The 14,819-nt window shown below is 38.7% G+C and overlaps 1 protein-coding gene across 1 annotated transcript; it reads left to right on the forward strand.

Annotated features, from left to right (window-relative positions):
* Positions 1-11,216, forward strand: LOC137278454 (zinc finger protein 850-like). The gene is made up of 3 exons (XM_067810784.1): positions 1-44; positions 6,062-9,279; positions 10,341-11,216. The coding sequence occupies exons 2-3, from the start codon at positions 6,207-6,209 to the stop codon at positions 10,895-10,897; spliced, it is 3,630 nt and encodes a 1,209-aa protein (XP_067666885.1). The 5' UTR covers positions 1-44; positions 6,062-6,206; the 3' UTR covers positions 10,898-11,216.
* Positions 11,217-14,819: the final 3,603 nt, after the last annotated feature.

Here is a 14,819-nt window from a genome sequence, read left to right on the forward strand (position 1 = left end):
ACTGTTGTTTACAAACATTTCAGCCTTGATGATCTTTCGCGACGGTACGTGTAGATTGCACCACAAAAAAAGGAAATGTTTCTGCAAATTTGGTCAAATTGCTCCGTGCTTTTGGTCACATTGTCACAGGGGGTTGCCAAAAGGCCCAAATGTATATAAAATGATTACATATTTGCCATAAATGCACAGTTTTGTCAACTTTCAGTTATGATAACACAATATTATAATATTATGCCATTTCGAAAGTGATGAAATGTAACATAGGTTATATCTGGTATTACACTTTCTTGATAAAGTTCAAATTCTAGTACTTTTTGTTTTTTCACTTTTTTTGAGTTAATTCCCATCTGGGATTCTTTCAGTTACTTTGATATTATATTCTTCATTTTGAAGCTTGAGTAATTCGATTTGTACTCAGTACCCTTTTGCAACAGTGCAGTTGATATAATGTTTCTTGCTAAACGGCTGCAATTTACCTGTATGCCAGTCTATACTGCAACTACTTTATGAAATTGCAGCAATCAGCAATGATGCCAAAGTATTCAAATACTGGATATGTTTGCAAATAAAATCCTGTCATTATTTTGATCAAAATTCCATGATTGTAAGTGCTTAAGGCCGCTCTCAAATTTATGCCATTGTCTGAAGATAATTGTGTCTGAACCTGTTATAACAGTAATTAAGATAATGGCCAAATTGATCCACAGAAATGGTTATAAAAAAAATGAATGAAATGCATGCATCTGCAAGCCAGATCACCAGATCCTGTTAGTAACCCCCTTAAACAAGACCATGGGTGCTGAATACCAAATTCTAATTTTGATTTTAACTGATCTATTAATTCAGTTAACATTAACATCTTTTAATGCATGTGACACTAATGAATATGTGCTGGTTTGATTCCTTAAGACACTCTTGTACAAAACACAATACATTTTGTAATACATGAGCAAGTAGTCATATGGGGTTGTGCACTGAAATGTAAGATTTCATTAGTACTTTAATTGCAGGCACTTCATATGTCTTGTCAAGAATTTGGTACAGTGAATATTCATTATCATGCTTCTCTTTTGAAACAATATATATTTTTTGACTGCAACATTGTGCATGTAGCGTGTATTTGACCCTTTTAAGTATTTTTTCAGTAATATGGCACAAGTGATGGTAATTACTGTTATGGGCCACTTTTAAATTTAGGAATGGAATGAAAATTACATGTAATGACAGAGGGAAAGGCAAATTTACTAACAATGAATATACCACATAATCTTGCGAAACTAACACCATAGGGATTGGATTTTTTCACATGATTTACTTGTAGAACAGGACTACTGCTGTGCTTTGTCAGACAACAAACACATTTCTGTTAATTGAGTGAGTGGTGCCACCTGTGAGTAGTGCTTACCATGCTGATTCTGTTCAGGACTTTACACTTTGTGCCATCACTGATTTTCAGCAATCCATTAATTTGTTTTTCACTGTTTGACTTTTACGCCTAATATGAACTGTTTTGGGGAGACTGGTTACGCTGGCATTGACATTGATAGTAACATAAATTATAGTGCTGATACAGGTCAGATTAAAGTAGAAATATATTCACCGGCAAGGGTATTTGTGCAAATGTAAATGTTATGACCTTATTTATAAACTGAAAAGAACTTTTGATGTTTCCAACTTATTTCAACAAGCTTGTATGGATATATTTTTGTCATACCCCAAATTAGTAGCTGGAAAACCCCTCAAAGATGAACTTCTGCTTGTTTCAGTAATGCTTTGTATAGTGGCTGACTGTATTTGCACTGTTTTCAATCACAAGGGAGACAATAAATACATCTTACAGCCAGTGCAAAGTTGCTACTACTGGGCTCAGATGTGAGACACTTCAGATTATCAGACAGATGACAAGGGCATCAACTATGAGTTTCTAAACCACCCTAGACTGAATCATAACACAGATATGAAACAGGGCCCTTATTCTCGAAACGTACATACCCCCAAGAATTCTTAACTTTGATCGTAACCAATGTGTTAAGAATGGGCTTAGGAAGTTCGTTGGGCTACGAACGTTTCAAGAACAGCTAGCCTGATGTGTGTGGACCTGTCTAATCAGGGGCATTGGGGTAGTCTTGTGGTTAAGGCGTTCATTCATCGTGACAAAGGCCAGGGTTTGATTCATTACATGGGTACAGAAGAAATATTATGTATATATAGTGCAACTAAATGTTCACTGATTGCTGGAAATTTTGAGGAGATTTTGAGTGTTTAGTCCAAATTACAAAAATCTTCAGATGCAGTGGCAGTATATTTGAAATTCTTGTTTCAGAGTAAGAAAAGGATTTCTCTTCTAACCCCAGTTCCTTTCAAAATCAATCACTTTAGACGATATCATGAGTTTGTAGTTGTATCAGTAGTATCACAGCTCATGCCTGTAAGCAGTCATATCTGGACCAGACAACCACAGTGAGATACGATGGCCAAACGTGTTGAAAAACTACGAAACAGTGATGATACCAGGTGCTTGCGAAAACGAGAGTGTATCCTGTCCCAGTGATGTCATGTGTCTTTTTTATCCAGTTGCATCCATCTACTCACATTGGTTTGACATTGGATGAGTATTATGGTTAGTGTGTTGTTTAAACTCAGCAATATTGCATCTATGCTCCTCACAAAAAACAACACAAATTTTTAATCTCATTTTCATTTATTGACATTGCAAATCATGGAATGATGCAATAGAAAGTTGAAACATGTGTACACACCATTAACAACATGAAAGGAATTGTTATTGAGCAATGACAGACTTACAAATCATCAAAAGCATTTACCCGTGAAACAGTTGTGGAAAATGTGCTGCACTGAAGGAGCAAAATGTTAACAGAATGTTGAAATCAGTTTTGGACAGTGAAGCACTGTTCACTAGCATGTTGACAGTCATTAAAAGTTATGTAATCATTGAATATTTACCTTTCAGTAACATTTGGGAAAAAATCGCTATCAAGATTGATAAAGATATTACACTGAAAATGCTTGTTGCTTATTTTTTTGTGAGGAGTATATATGGCTGCAGTCTGTAAACATTCAACATAAGATCACACAATCATGGACATTGGATAGGGTATGATAACATGATAACATCATCCAAGTTTGCAAACCAGTCTACCTGTCCAGATTGTGCCATCCAGTAACCAGCAAGAATCTTTATCACATCATTAGCTGTCCTCCAAGGTGTTTTGGAGTTAGAATTTATTCCAAATGGCAGTAGTGATTATATCACAGTATGATTCAGTGATCCAAGTCTACAGGTCACACTTACTGAACGGAATATTGTATTATTATAAGTCAACTACTATTGGCAGAGGAAATTTGCATATTTCGCACATTTTATGTTTGATTTGTTTGTTCAGTTGGTTTGGTTCTTTTTTGTTTAATGCCGCAGTCAGCAATATTCCAACTATATGGTGGCAGTCTGTAAATAAGTGAGTCTGGGCCAGACAATCCAATGATCAACAACATAAATATCGATCAGAGCAACTGGGATACAATGACATATCAACCAAGTCAGCAAGTCTGACCACCCAATCCCATTAATCGCCTCCTGTATACAACAAGCATGGGTTTCTTTTGACTAATAATAACCTGTATATTCACGGGTCATTTGTGGTTGAAATTATGCAATAAGATTTTCTAGTTGGTCTTTCTTTATAGACTATCCACAACCGTGATGGAATTCTATCACTGAAGATAATACCTTAGTAGAGAGTAACATAATAAAAACATGAGGAGTAGGCCAGGGATGTGTCTTCAGACTTTTTTAATTTTCTTTGTTTGATATGAAACATATGATCATATGATATGAAAATAGTTCCAATTTTTTAATATGGCTTGGAAATTAAAGTCTGTGATAAAATGAGCAAATTGAAGTATACATATTTTGCCATGCAAATGATTTCTCAGAGTCAAGTCTCCAAAGCTGAACACCATGGCACAAGGTGAATTTCATTGACAAATGCCTGAAATGTTATGTAATGTTGCATTATGCAATAACTTTTGATAAAGTACGTTTAACTTCACTTTATGTTCAGTTTTGCTTTTAGTTCCATTTTGAAATATCAATGCATGTTTTTACTCAGAAACTTTACTACTACAACATAAATTCAACATCATATGTCTACAAATGACTGTAATATACTGAACATCATTGAAAACGCACCACCTGTAAATTTTGAAATAAGGCAATAGAATCTTTTTGAAATGGAAAATTAATGGTGGGAATTTTGATAATAACACACTAGATCGTAAATAACGCTCTACAGTAAAAAACGGATCGTTCGAACACATCATCGAACACATCACATGAAAACAACAAAATTCATGCACATCACACACGAAGGGCACAAATTGCATGCAGAAAGCATGCTGTTCAGGGGTATAAATGACCTTCGGCACAAAACCGTTCTCATTTTCGCAGTACTTTCGTAAGTAAAGTTTTTTCGCCATGCCAAGATTGTCACCAGAGGAACGAGAACAGGCCTTGGGCATGTTGCAGGTCGGCGCTTCAAGCAGAAACATTGCACGACGATTTGGGTGTCATCATTCGACCATTCTGAGGCTTGCTAACAGATACCAACAAACAGGAACCAGCAGGGACCGGCAACGCCCAGGTCAGGCACGTGTTACCACCCCTCGTCAAGATCGAGACATTGTACGGCGCCACATTCGGGATCGAACCTTGCCAGCTGCCAGAACCGCCAACGCTGTCCAGGGTCGACATGGTTTGATCAGCACTTCCACCGTCCGACGCCGTCTCCGTGCGGCAGGGTTACGTTGTCGACGCCCTTACGTTGGACCCATCCTGACTGACAGGCATCGCCGTGAACGCCGACATTGGGCTGAACAGCATCGTGTGTGGTTGTTACGACGTTGGCATGGTGTGGTGTTCTCCGACGAGTCGCGTTTTCACTTGCGAAATGCTGACGGGCGTCTACGGGTATGGCGTCGACGGGGTGAACGTTATCATCAGGATTGTGTTGTGCAAACCGATCGGTGGGGTGGAGGCAGCATTATGGTGTGGGGAGGGATAAGTTATCACCACAGAACCGCTCTGATTGTTTGTCGTGGCAGAGTGAATGCCGTTTACTACCGTGACCACATTCTTCAGAACAACGTCGTTCCCTTCTTTCACCAGCATCAAGATCTGCACACATTTCAACATGACAGTGCACGTGTTTCGATACAGTATCTGGCTAACAACAACATTCCTCTACTTCATTGGCCTGCATTGTCACCAGATTTGTCACCCATCGAACACTTGTGGGATTACATCGGCCAACGCCTCGCACGTCGTCCGCAGATCAACAACCTTGGGGAACTCGACAATGCCTTGCAGCAGGAGTGGAATGCAGTGCCTCAGGACTTTATTCAGAGACTTATCCGTTCAATGAGGAGACGTTGCACAGCTTGTGTTGCTGCTAACGGGGGTCATACACGCTACTGACTTTCCATTTTGACCCCATCTTTATTTCATTGTCAGTTGCATTAAATCTTCACTGTTTTGCTTGATTGTTTTTTGCTTCTTTTCTTTATCAAACATTGGTCTACACAAATATGTAAAATTTACATAGATTGCTCACTTCTGCTCTTAGAAATCCACAATTTTAGGGGTGGTGCGTTTTCAATGATGTTCAGTATATAATTAAAAAGGTAGCAGTGTACATTTATCAAGCTATGCCCCATTACTGTTCTCATATGCATGGTGCATGCATCACAACCTTGAAAATATTGCCACAAGTGTTAACCATGGGCAGCTGTTCAACATTTATGAAAAATAAACCAATATGAATAAATACACGTAAAACAACAAAATATCATCTGTAGCACACAGTAATTCTGTTTTAGTTCATAGTTTGATTCTTTTGACAGTTATAACACCCAACAAATTACACTAAAGACCCCATTTATGATTGGCAAGAGGTCATAAGGACCCAAATTTGTTTTGTAGGAACTGTTTTGAAGAAACATCATTCACTCACTTAACTTACCTTTCCAAATGTTAATTTTTCAGGCTGATGGAAGATGTGGAATGGTGCTGTATATACCAGTTGTTCTGTGCTAGTCCTTCTAGATGAGGAAATGTCCTGTATATAGTACCCAGTCTGAGCTGCTCTTTCCAGAAGAGTCTCTGTTGGCAGTGAACTTAATCATAAACCATGGCATCAGATGCATTGGGGGTTTCATCAGCAGCTGATGCAAAACTGGCCGCCATGAACATAGAGATCTTTATCAATCCAGATTACGATGATTCCACTCCAGACACCATCGAGAATGAATCTGAAAATAGAACAGAGACATTTGTGCCAGCATGTGTAGAAAAGGTTGATATGTCAGACAAACCACCTTTGTGTTGTGACCAGTGTGATCGACAGTTTGTCTCTCATAAATTTCACCTGAAGCATCAGGTCAATCACCTGTTCAAGCAGTCATTTGTATGTCAACACTGCCACAAAGAGACCTCCTCTGAAAGAGACCTCCACCTGACGACCCTCTCAGCTGATGATGAAGTTAAAAAACATAGCAGTGAAGTTGGTGACACAATGTTTGAAGATGAAGCTGTATTGGAACATCACCTGAAAAATCCTCGAGCTATCAAGAAAATGAAGGCTTGGTCTGGATCTGAAGGATCTTTAGAAAAACAGTCACTAAATATTGTGGGATGTGGAACATCTATGAGCCTGTCAGCTGACAGACAAGCACCTGTTACTACTCAAAATGTCACTGACCTGATGGATAAAGAGTCTGATGATGATAAGTTGCCTTCTGACTCATCAACATTTACTTGCCCATCTTGTGACAAGTCTTTCAGTTCAGTGTCTGAACTTGAGATGCACTGCAATGAACAGACAAATATCCTTGGACATATCAATATGATGAAATACACATGTAGTGTTTGTGTAAGAACATTTGTCAGAAAGTGCATCTGGAAGATCCATATGAAGACCCATGGAGGAGAACATGCCTATGGTTGTACTTATTGCCCAGAGAGATTCATCACCAGCAGGAAACTCAAGTTTCACATGAAAAGCAAACACTGCTGTGTGAAACTGAACAATGTGATCACAGATGTCAGTGGTAATCTAAGCAATAAGATGGAGAAAACAGATGTAAGTATCGATGATACTGGTAATGTTTGTGTCAATGGAGATAATGAAGTTTGCCCGAGAGGACTAAATAAGTTACTTGAGGACCCTCACAGGAACACTCCTGTAACAGCAAGAAAGATAAAGCTGGAACATGGAGATCCAGACGATACTCTTGTGATGCAGACTCTAACAGATGCAGAGCAACATGGACAGTCAGGGACTGCTGTCATGCATGCTCATTCTCAACACATGAAGGAGAGAAACAGCCAGGCACCGTTCATGCTACCATTGGCCACTGTGGAGGGTGTTCCCCTAAGTATACCTTACAAGAATATAAATGGTCCATCCACAGCCCCTGTGCAAGACACACCTGTCAATGATGGCACATTAGTGTCGCAGAGTAAGGAGAAGAGTTCTAAAGCCAGATCATTTGGAACTAACGACAACACCAAAACCGGTAAAAAGACTAAACCTGCAGCTCTTTGTTCCAACATTTATACTGGTAATGATTTTGTGATTTCAGTAGACAGTGTCAGTTCTGGACAAACTGCAGGCAATGGCGTAGCTGTTCCTCTCAGTAAAATCTGCAACACTTTGGAGCCCGAGAAAATGAGATCCACCATGCCTGAAGAGGAAAATGTGTTGTTGAAAATGAAGGAAATTCAGATGTATTTTTCTTGTAGCATTTGTAATTTAAAGTTTACAACTAAGGAGACATTAAGAACACATCAAAATGTTCATCCTAAAGAATCTCTATTTGGCTGTGTACAATGTGGACTTGGTTTCATTTGTGCATCTGACTTGCAGGTACATTGTAAAACTCACAAGAAGAAGAAAAAGTGTGAGTGTCAATATTGTGGAAGGCTATTTGCAAAGTCGTACAACTTAAAGTCACATGTTCGAACACACACTGGTGAAAAACCTTTCAAATGTGGAATCTGTGACAAAAGGTTCACAGCATTAGCTGGACTGAGATACCATGAAAGAAAAAGAACACCACAAAACTGTTGTAAGGGAATGGACAAGGGTAACAGTTACAAGTCATGCCACCAACAGACTCCTGATAGCATTACAAATGCTGCCAAGAAGGGGAAGAACACAAGGAACATTCCCAAGTTGGCAAAGAACAAAGATGATATTGCAAATGACAGGCAGAACCGAGAGGATGGTTCAGTGGAGGCAAATACCTACTGTCAGGTCTCCAAAGAAGTTTCCAATATACCTGTGATAAATCATGCGTATAAGCTAAAAGCATTGACCAAAACCCCCAAGAAGCTCAAAGCATCCAAACATGTTCTTAATGTATCTGTAGGGAAAGGAAAGATTGATGGATCAGAACAGAAGGGTGATATTCAGCCTGAAGCCATGACAATCAGGAAAGCCAGAAAGAAATATGTTCATTGTCCTCTTTGCCCAAAGATTTTGTCTAATCAGATTGGGCTGAAGAAGCACATCCGTATTCACACTGGTGAGAAACCTTATAAATGTAGGACATGTAACAAACGTTTTGCTCATTATGATACTCACCATAAGCACAAACTCACTCACATCGGAGAGGAGCTGCATAGATGTGATGTTTCTGACAAACCCAGCAATTTGGAATCACATCTGAAGGGACAGAAACCGGCTCTGTATGGCAAATTGAGGCGCTCTGACAAAGAGTATTTGGCTGTCTACCAATGTGATGTCTGCCAGTTGGAATGGAAGTCCAAGGAATCACTGCATGAACATATGGCAACCCATGACCATCAGTGCCCCAAATGTAACAGAGCTTTCTCTAATAATCGCCTCTATCAAATTCACTGTGGGAACTGTGAAGGACCAGTGGGGGACAACAGAGCCAAGAAACCAGAAGTCACAGTCACCTGTGAAGGTTTTGAGATCACATGCAGTCCACCTGGATCTGATATTGAGGATGAGGATTTTAACATATTACATGCTCAAGAGATGAAAGATTTGGATGAATCAGATGGTGAACTGAATGATGTGGTGGACGATATGGATGGTGCAGAAGCTGTTTCTGAGACAAGTGAGGAGCAGACCAAAGAATGGTACAAGCAGAAGACCAAAAACAGCTGCACATCGTGTGGGGACACCTTCAGATCCTTCTCCACCATGATACTGCATCTGCTGCAACACAAGGGTAAGTTTGAAGACTTTAGATTGTACCATATATCCAATCTCAAGGGTAAATAGACCAGACTCATGTACCTGATATTTTAGTGTATCTGGACCAGATAGTATAGTCCAGTGATCGACAGCATGAGTATAGATTAAACCAACCTAGATATAATAGCATGTGTCAAACCAAGTTAGCGAGCCTGACCCCCCTGATCCCGTTATTTGCTAGAGACCAGAACAAACCTAGATCCTCATGTTTCTCTGATTGGAAGCAAGGAAAATGGATGCCCAAGTGCAGAGAAGGAAATGTTTTGGTTCTTTGGTAAATGAAGAACTTAATAGTAATAAGAACTTGTATCACAGTTTTAAGAGTGGAGGATTTTAGTTCTATGTTTGATTATGCATTTCTTTGACAGACTAATGTCAGTTCTGTCACTGAACATATTGCCATGAATATGCAAAGATTATATGATTGTCTACAATACTTCTACCAAAGGAAGAACATTCAGTATGACTTTTCAGATTAACAAAATTAATTTCTATTCAATCATAATACGTCTATCTTATATCTTTTTCCAGATTGTAATTAAACACCTCACATGTTCATGTCATTACAGTTCAGTACTAATGTTATGGCCTTGTACAGACAAATTCTGTCAATGGCAATAAAGAACTAACAAAGAAGGAAAGATTGCTTTGCAGTTTTTGATTATTGGATGCTGCATTATAATGATCAAATGAGTTAAAACTGCTTCAACATTGTTGCAGCCATACAGTGACACATGTAATGTTGCAAATACATAGGCAATTACCTCTATAGATAAAACTGTAAGAAAATTAAGTCAGAGAACAATAATCATTTTCAAGTGACTGTATTTAATCAGCCATGGCTTGTGGATAATGCCGTACACACCCTTTTGTGTATAAGTTCCGTAAGTTCTTTTAAATGGTACATGTATATAAAAAATGGAATGATTTTTCCTGTTTGCCTGCTGTAGGAACAGAAATAAATTCCTGTTATTGTTTCAGTTGTTACACTTTGGAAATTGAAACTTATGTGATATGATGCTTTCTGGTTTACAGGACCAAAGATATTTCCCTGTCCACTCTGCAGGTTCACATGCTCTTCTCTTCAACACCTTAAGGATCATGAGATGGAGCATGACAATGAACATGGGTCTCCCACCAACAAATCCTTTTACGTCAGGTGCAATGTCTGTGGCAAGTCCTTTGAGACCCATGAGTTGATGAAGGCCCACTACACTGAACACTTGGGTGGGGATGTGTACAAGTGCAGCAAGTGTCACAAGATGTTCAAGCAGTTTCCAGACCTCAACAAACACTCTAAAACTTGTAAAGTGTCTTTGAAACATGTAAAGGCATTTTCTTGCGGATTCTGTAACAAGCAGTTTGACAAACAGGACAACATAAAGATACATATTCGCAGACACACAGGGGAGAAACCGTACAAATGTCAAGTGTGTGGAAAGGCATTTACTGCTTCTTCAGGTCTGCGGGCCCATCAAATACGAGGGCCACCCTATGTCTGTACAGCACCTGCAAAGATCATCACCAAAACTGCTATAACCAAACTGTCAAAAGTAGAACTACTGCTAGAAAAGGGAAGTAAACTGTGTTAGCAAGAGCTGTGAAAGTCATTCACGTTTTACAAAACAACTGCGACAACATCATGTCGTGGAGCAGCCGACATATATGATGGGCAGCGTGTGAGTGGAGAATGGTCCCATTAAGACAACAGGCCATGTGTTCTGGAAGCAGATCCTTTAGAGGTGGGGGTCTCATAATCTGGGTTGAGATAACACTTTTTGGATCTTCCCCAGGACTTTCATCTACATTTGGCACTGATCTTATGGACTGTTGACCATAACTCTATCTTGAAATCTTTATCTTTACCGTGTAATAGCATTTCATTCATGCCAGTAAAACTGATAATACTGATTCTGTATGTTGTCTTTGTAACACAATAACTTTTGGTTTTGTTAACTACTTCTCAATAGTTGTGACCAATTCTGATATAGTGATAGTGAAACTCTATGGTAGATACGTCCTTAGCATAGCATTCAAAAATAGATTGGGATATATATTTTGCGAGCATACCATTTGCCAGTGCCAGTGCATATGAGAAAAAAAAGTAACATATATTCATACAGATGAAACATTTCCAAAGGAATGGAATAAATTGTCACTTGTTCCCTTAATTTCTCTTCATCAGTTTCCTCCTTGGCTTCATTATTTGCATTTTAACAACCTTGTAGATCCAGTATCCCCTATTTTTTAATACTGTAGTTTTAGTATTTACGTCAGCTATCGTTTATAGTGAAGCAAAGCTTAATTTCAAAATGGACATAGTATTGAAATTATGACTGCGCTCTAATTTGCATAAAGCCATGCATGGTCTCTTCGATTAAGTCGATTACGACTTAAGAAAAAACGCATATGCATTGCTCACTTCTGCACTAGTCTCACCTGGGCGAAACGTTTCCTATCTCCCTACTATTCAGACTATAGCTTGGCCAAACTCAGTTAAACGTTCCACGTTTATTTTTATTACCTACGAGGGCGAACTTATCGGGGTTCATATGTTTCATAAGATGCCCTAGGGCAAAATATCATTATGTCATGGTGACGTGACGTCACAACAATGCTATGACGTCAAGTTTCTTCTGTAAGGTTGCGTTCTACATGCGGCGACGGTGGGTAGACAGCCTGTGTTTGAAAGTAAATTTGGGGTCATTTTCCTCAATTTGACGACTTCGGTAATATACAGAAGATTACATTCGTGCCCATAACACTATTGCCTGCATATCGGCATATCCCTCACTCTCGCTCGGGAAATACCAACATTTAGGCCCTCGAGTCGTACACATAGCATGACATGAACACTCATACAACATCCTATATAATATATAGGATATATTGTATGAGTGCTCATACAATATAATATATTATATTAAAAATCACATATACTCTAGTACGGTACAAATACAAAGTCACTTGCTGACATCGCTATAAATGAAACCCCGCCATTAAAACTGCACATTTCGACCTTCATTTAACTTAAATCAACCTTTTTGTCAACAGTGCACAATTCTTAGCCGCGAACGAAATTTCAACGAATCAGAGCGGCGCGTCTCCGTGACGTAATAGTGGGTATAGAAATGATGGTCTGTGCAGGATTCTTCTACATTTTAGGGGTTAAACTATTTCGTTTACAGGTTTGTGGAAACCTGAAATCGCGAAAGCTGTTGAGAAAAATGAAAGCTATATGTTCTCACAATCTACTATCATTTAGTTTTGTCTCCTGCTTTGCCTCGTTTTGGAGTTACAACCCTTGTTTTCATAGACGATTCTGTCAGAATCACTTGGTGTCGCTAGGGTGTAATCCGTGTTAGGTGGTATAAACCTACACGTTATTTGTCATCATTCACTTGATGTTGTTGTTGGGTTAGGTGCTTTTAAGGTCACCTTCGCCGGTTGGCATGTCGGCAGACCTACTGCTAGACACATATTAGATGATCCTGCGCACTAAACGCATTTGTGACAAGAGAGGCGGTACAACGAATTGGGCGAGTACAGTTGGCTGTTACAGGTAGCTTGAGGATTATGCACGTGCAATACATGCTAACCGTGACATGAAATCAAAACCGCATATTCCTTCGAATGATAAGACTGCAATTTCAGGCATAAGATACTGATATTCCGCGCTAACCTTTAGTTAAGACGAAGACAAATAGATGATTGAGGCATTGACAAGCATTTTAGATATTCAACAATTTTGTTAAAAAAACCCAGGAAAATGTCATTTGCTTCGCGAAATGGATCGCTGGTCCTAAACATGTTTGCTCAGTATATTGTGTTGATTCAGTTCGTTGGGAGTGTACCTGTTCCCAAATCGAGTGTGCTGTAACAATTCATGCGTGAAACGCTCGGGGAAAATGAACTTCTCGATGTTTATCAGACAACCTGTCTCCTTGTTTCAAGTGGATCGTTCTGTGGGGCGTTCCCAAGTATGCAAATTGGGGTCATTTGTCAGGTCGTGGATCATCTTATATGTGTTTAACAGTACAACTGACGCTCAGTTAATGAATTTATAACAGGTATAATTAGTGGTAACGCCACTTAGATTACCCGACAAAGGCCCCCATTTGGCATTTCTTGTGTCTGGATCGATCAAAGGATTAACCGATAACACACTGATTGATTAATTATTTTTTTTTGCGGATTTAAATGGCTGATTTGTCAAAAGGTATTGTTTATGTATGTACATTTACTAATCTATACTGAATACACTCTGTCGTGTCTGTATCTATGTAAAAACAACACCCTTCTTTCAAAGGATTAACCGCCAATACATTGATTGATTGCTCATTATTGGCTAAGTAATTTTTTAAAAAGAATGAGGAACATTATGCAATTAGTTGTCAGGTGTCCTATCTTGGGTAACCAATGAAACTATACAGCAATGTGAAAAACCTGAAACGATATATCACGTTTTCGTATATTAGACTGTTAAAAGACACATCACTTGGGAAATCTGCAGATGAATTAAATATCACTCGTTTTTGTGGATATTGATGGATACATTCCTCGAACAAGGTAATAGTCTGACATGGCTCCTATAACTTTAATTTTTAATATTTGCATTTTTGTTTATATTAAGTTGTAATGATGCAGACGACTATATGATTCATATAGAAAAACTATGAAATGTCTACATATTACATTCCTGTTATACATTCGCAGATCGCTTCTTCTTATTAAGTTTCAAAATGCATACAAGTATGATTATAAAGTAATTAGGATTATGAGACCAAGTATGAAGACGTATATTGACCAGTGTATACTAGTAAGTGAACGTTACAAACCAAGTAACTTTAGCATGTGAAGACACTTATCGGGCAGCATTTTCACTTCGACCCCGACCTCGCTTAGGTTATGTTACAGGTTGTGTCATGCAAACTCCTTTTGGTAATGATTCAAATACATATTTATGTAGTTTTGATTTTCTAACTTGATGAAAACAAACCATAATCTCATTAATTCAAATGGATTTGACTTCACGATTTTAAGAAATGGTCGGGCCCTGTCTTGGGATGAATGCTATTTAAGTTTGTTTTCACCGACTTACAAAATCATAATTACTTTTCACTGGTAGTAAAATATGCATTTTATTGATGGACAATAGGATTTTACATGACATAGCTTATAACATAACAATTTCACTCTTGCAAGCGGCCAATATAAGGGGTCAATATAATATTACTTACCATAATATTGTCACTTCGACCACAACCTCGTTTCCGAGGAAGAAAAGTTCTATCCATGCAAAATCCTTTTGGTCAGCAATGTGTAGTTAGCAGTCCTGATTTTATAAACTCGATGAAACTTGAACTCTACATTTTCTATCCTGGAAGCGTGGTAGGGAGCGAACCATCCGATTTAGTATATACCACAGGCTTCCACAAGGCCCACTTCGCACACACTAACAACCAATTTAAGCACAAACTACGGGGTCCGGTGGAAATCTGTGCATAGTGACAC

Source organism: Haliotis asinina, chromosome 3, assembly GCF_037392515.1.
Source record: "Haliotis asinina isolate JCU_RB_2024 chromosome 3, JCU_Hal_asi_v2, whole genome shotgun sequence".
NCBI lineage: Eukaryota > Metazoa > Mollusca > Gastropoda > Lepetellida > Haliotidae > Haliotis > Haliotis asinina.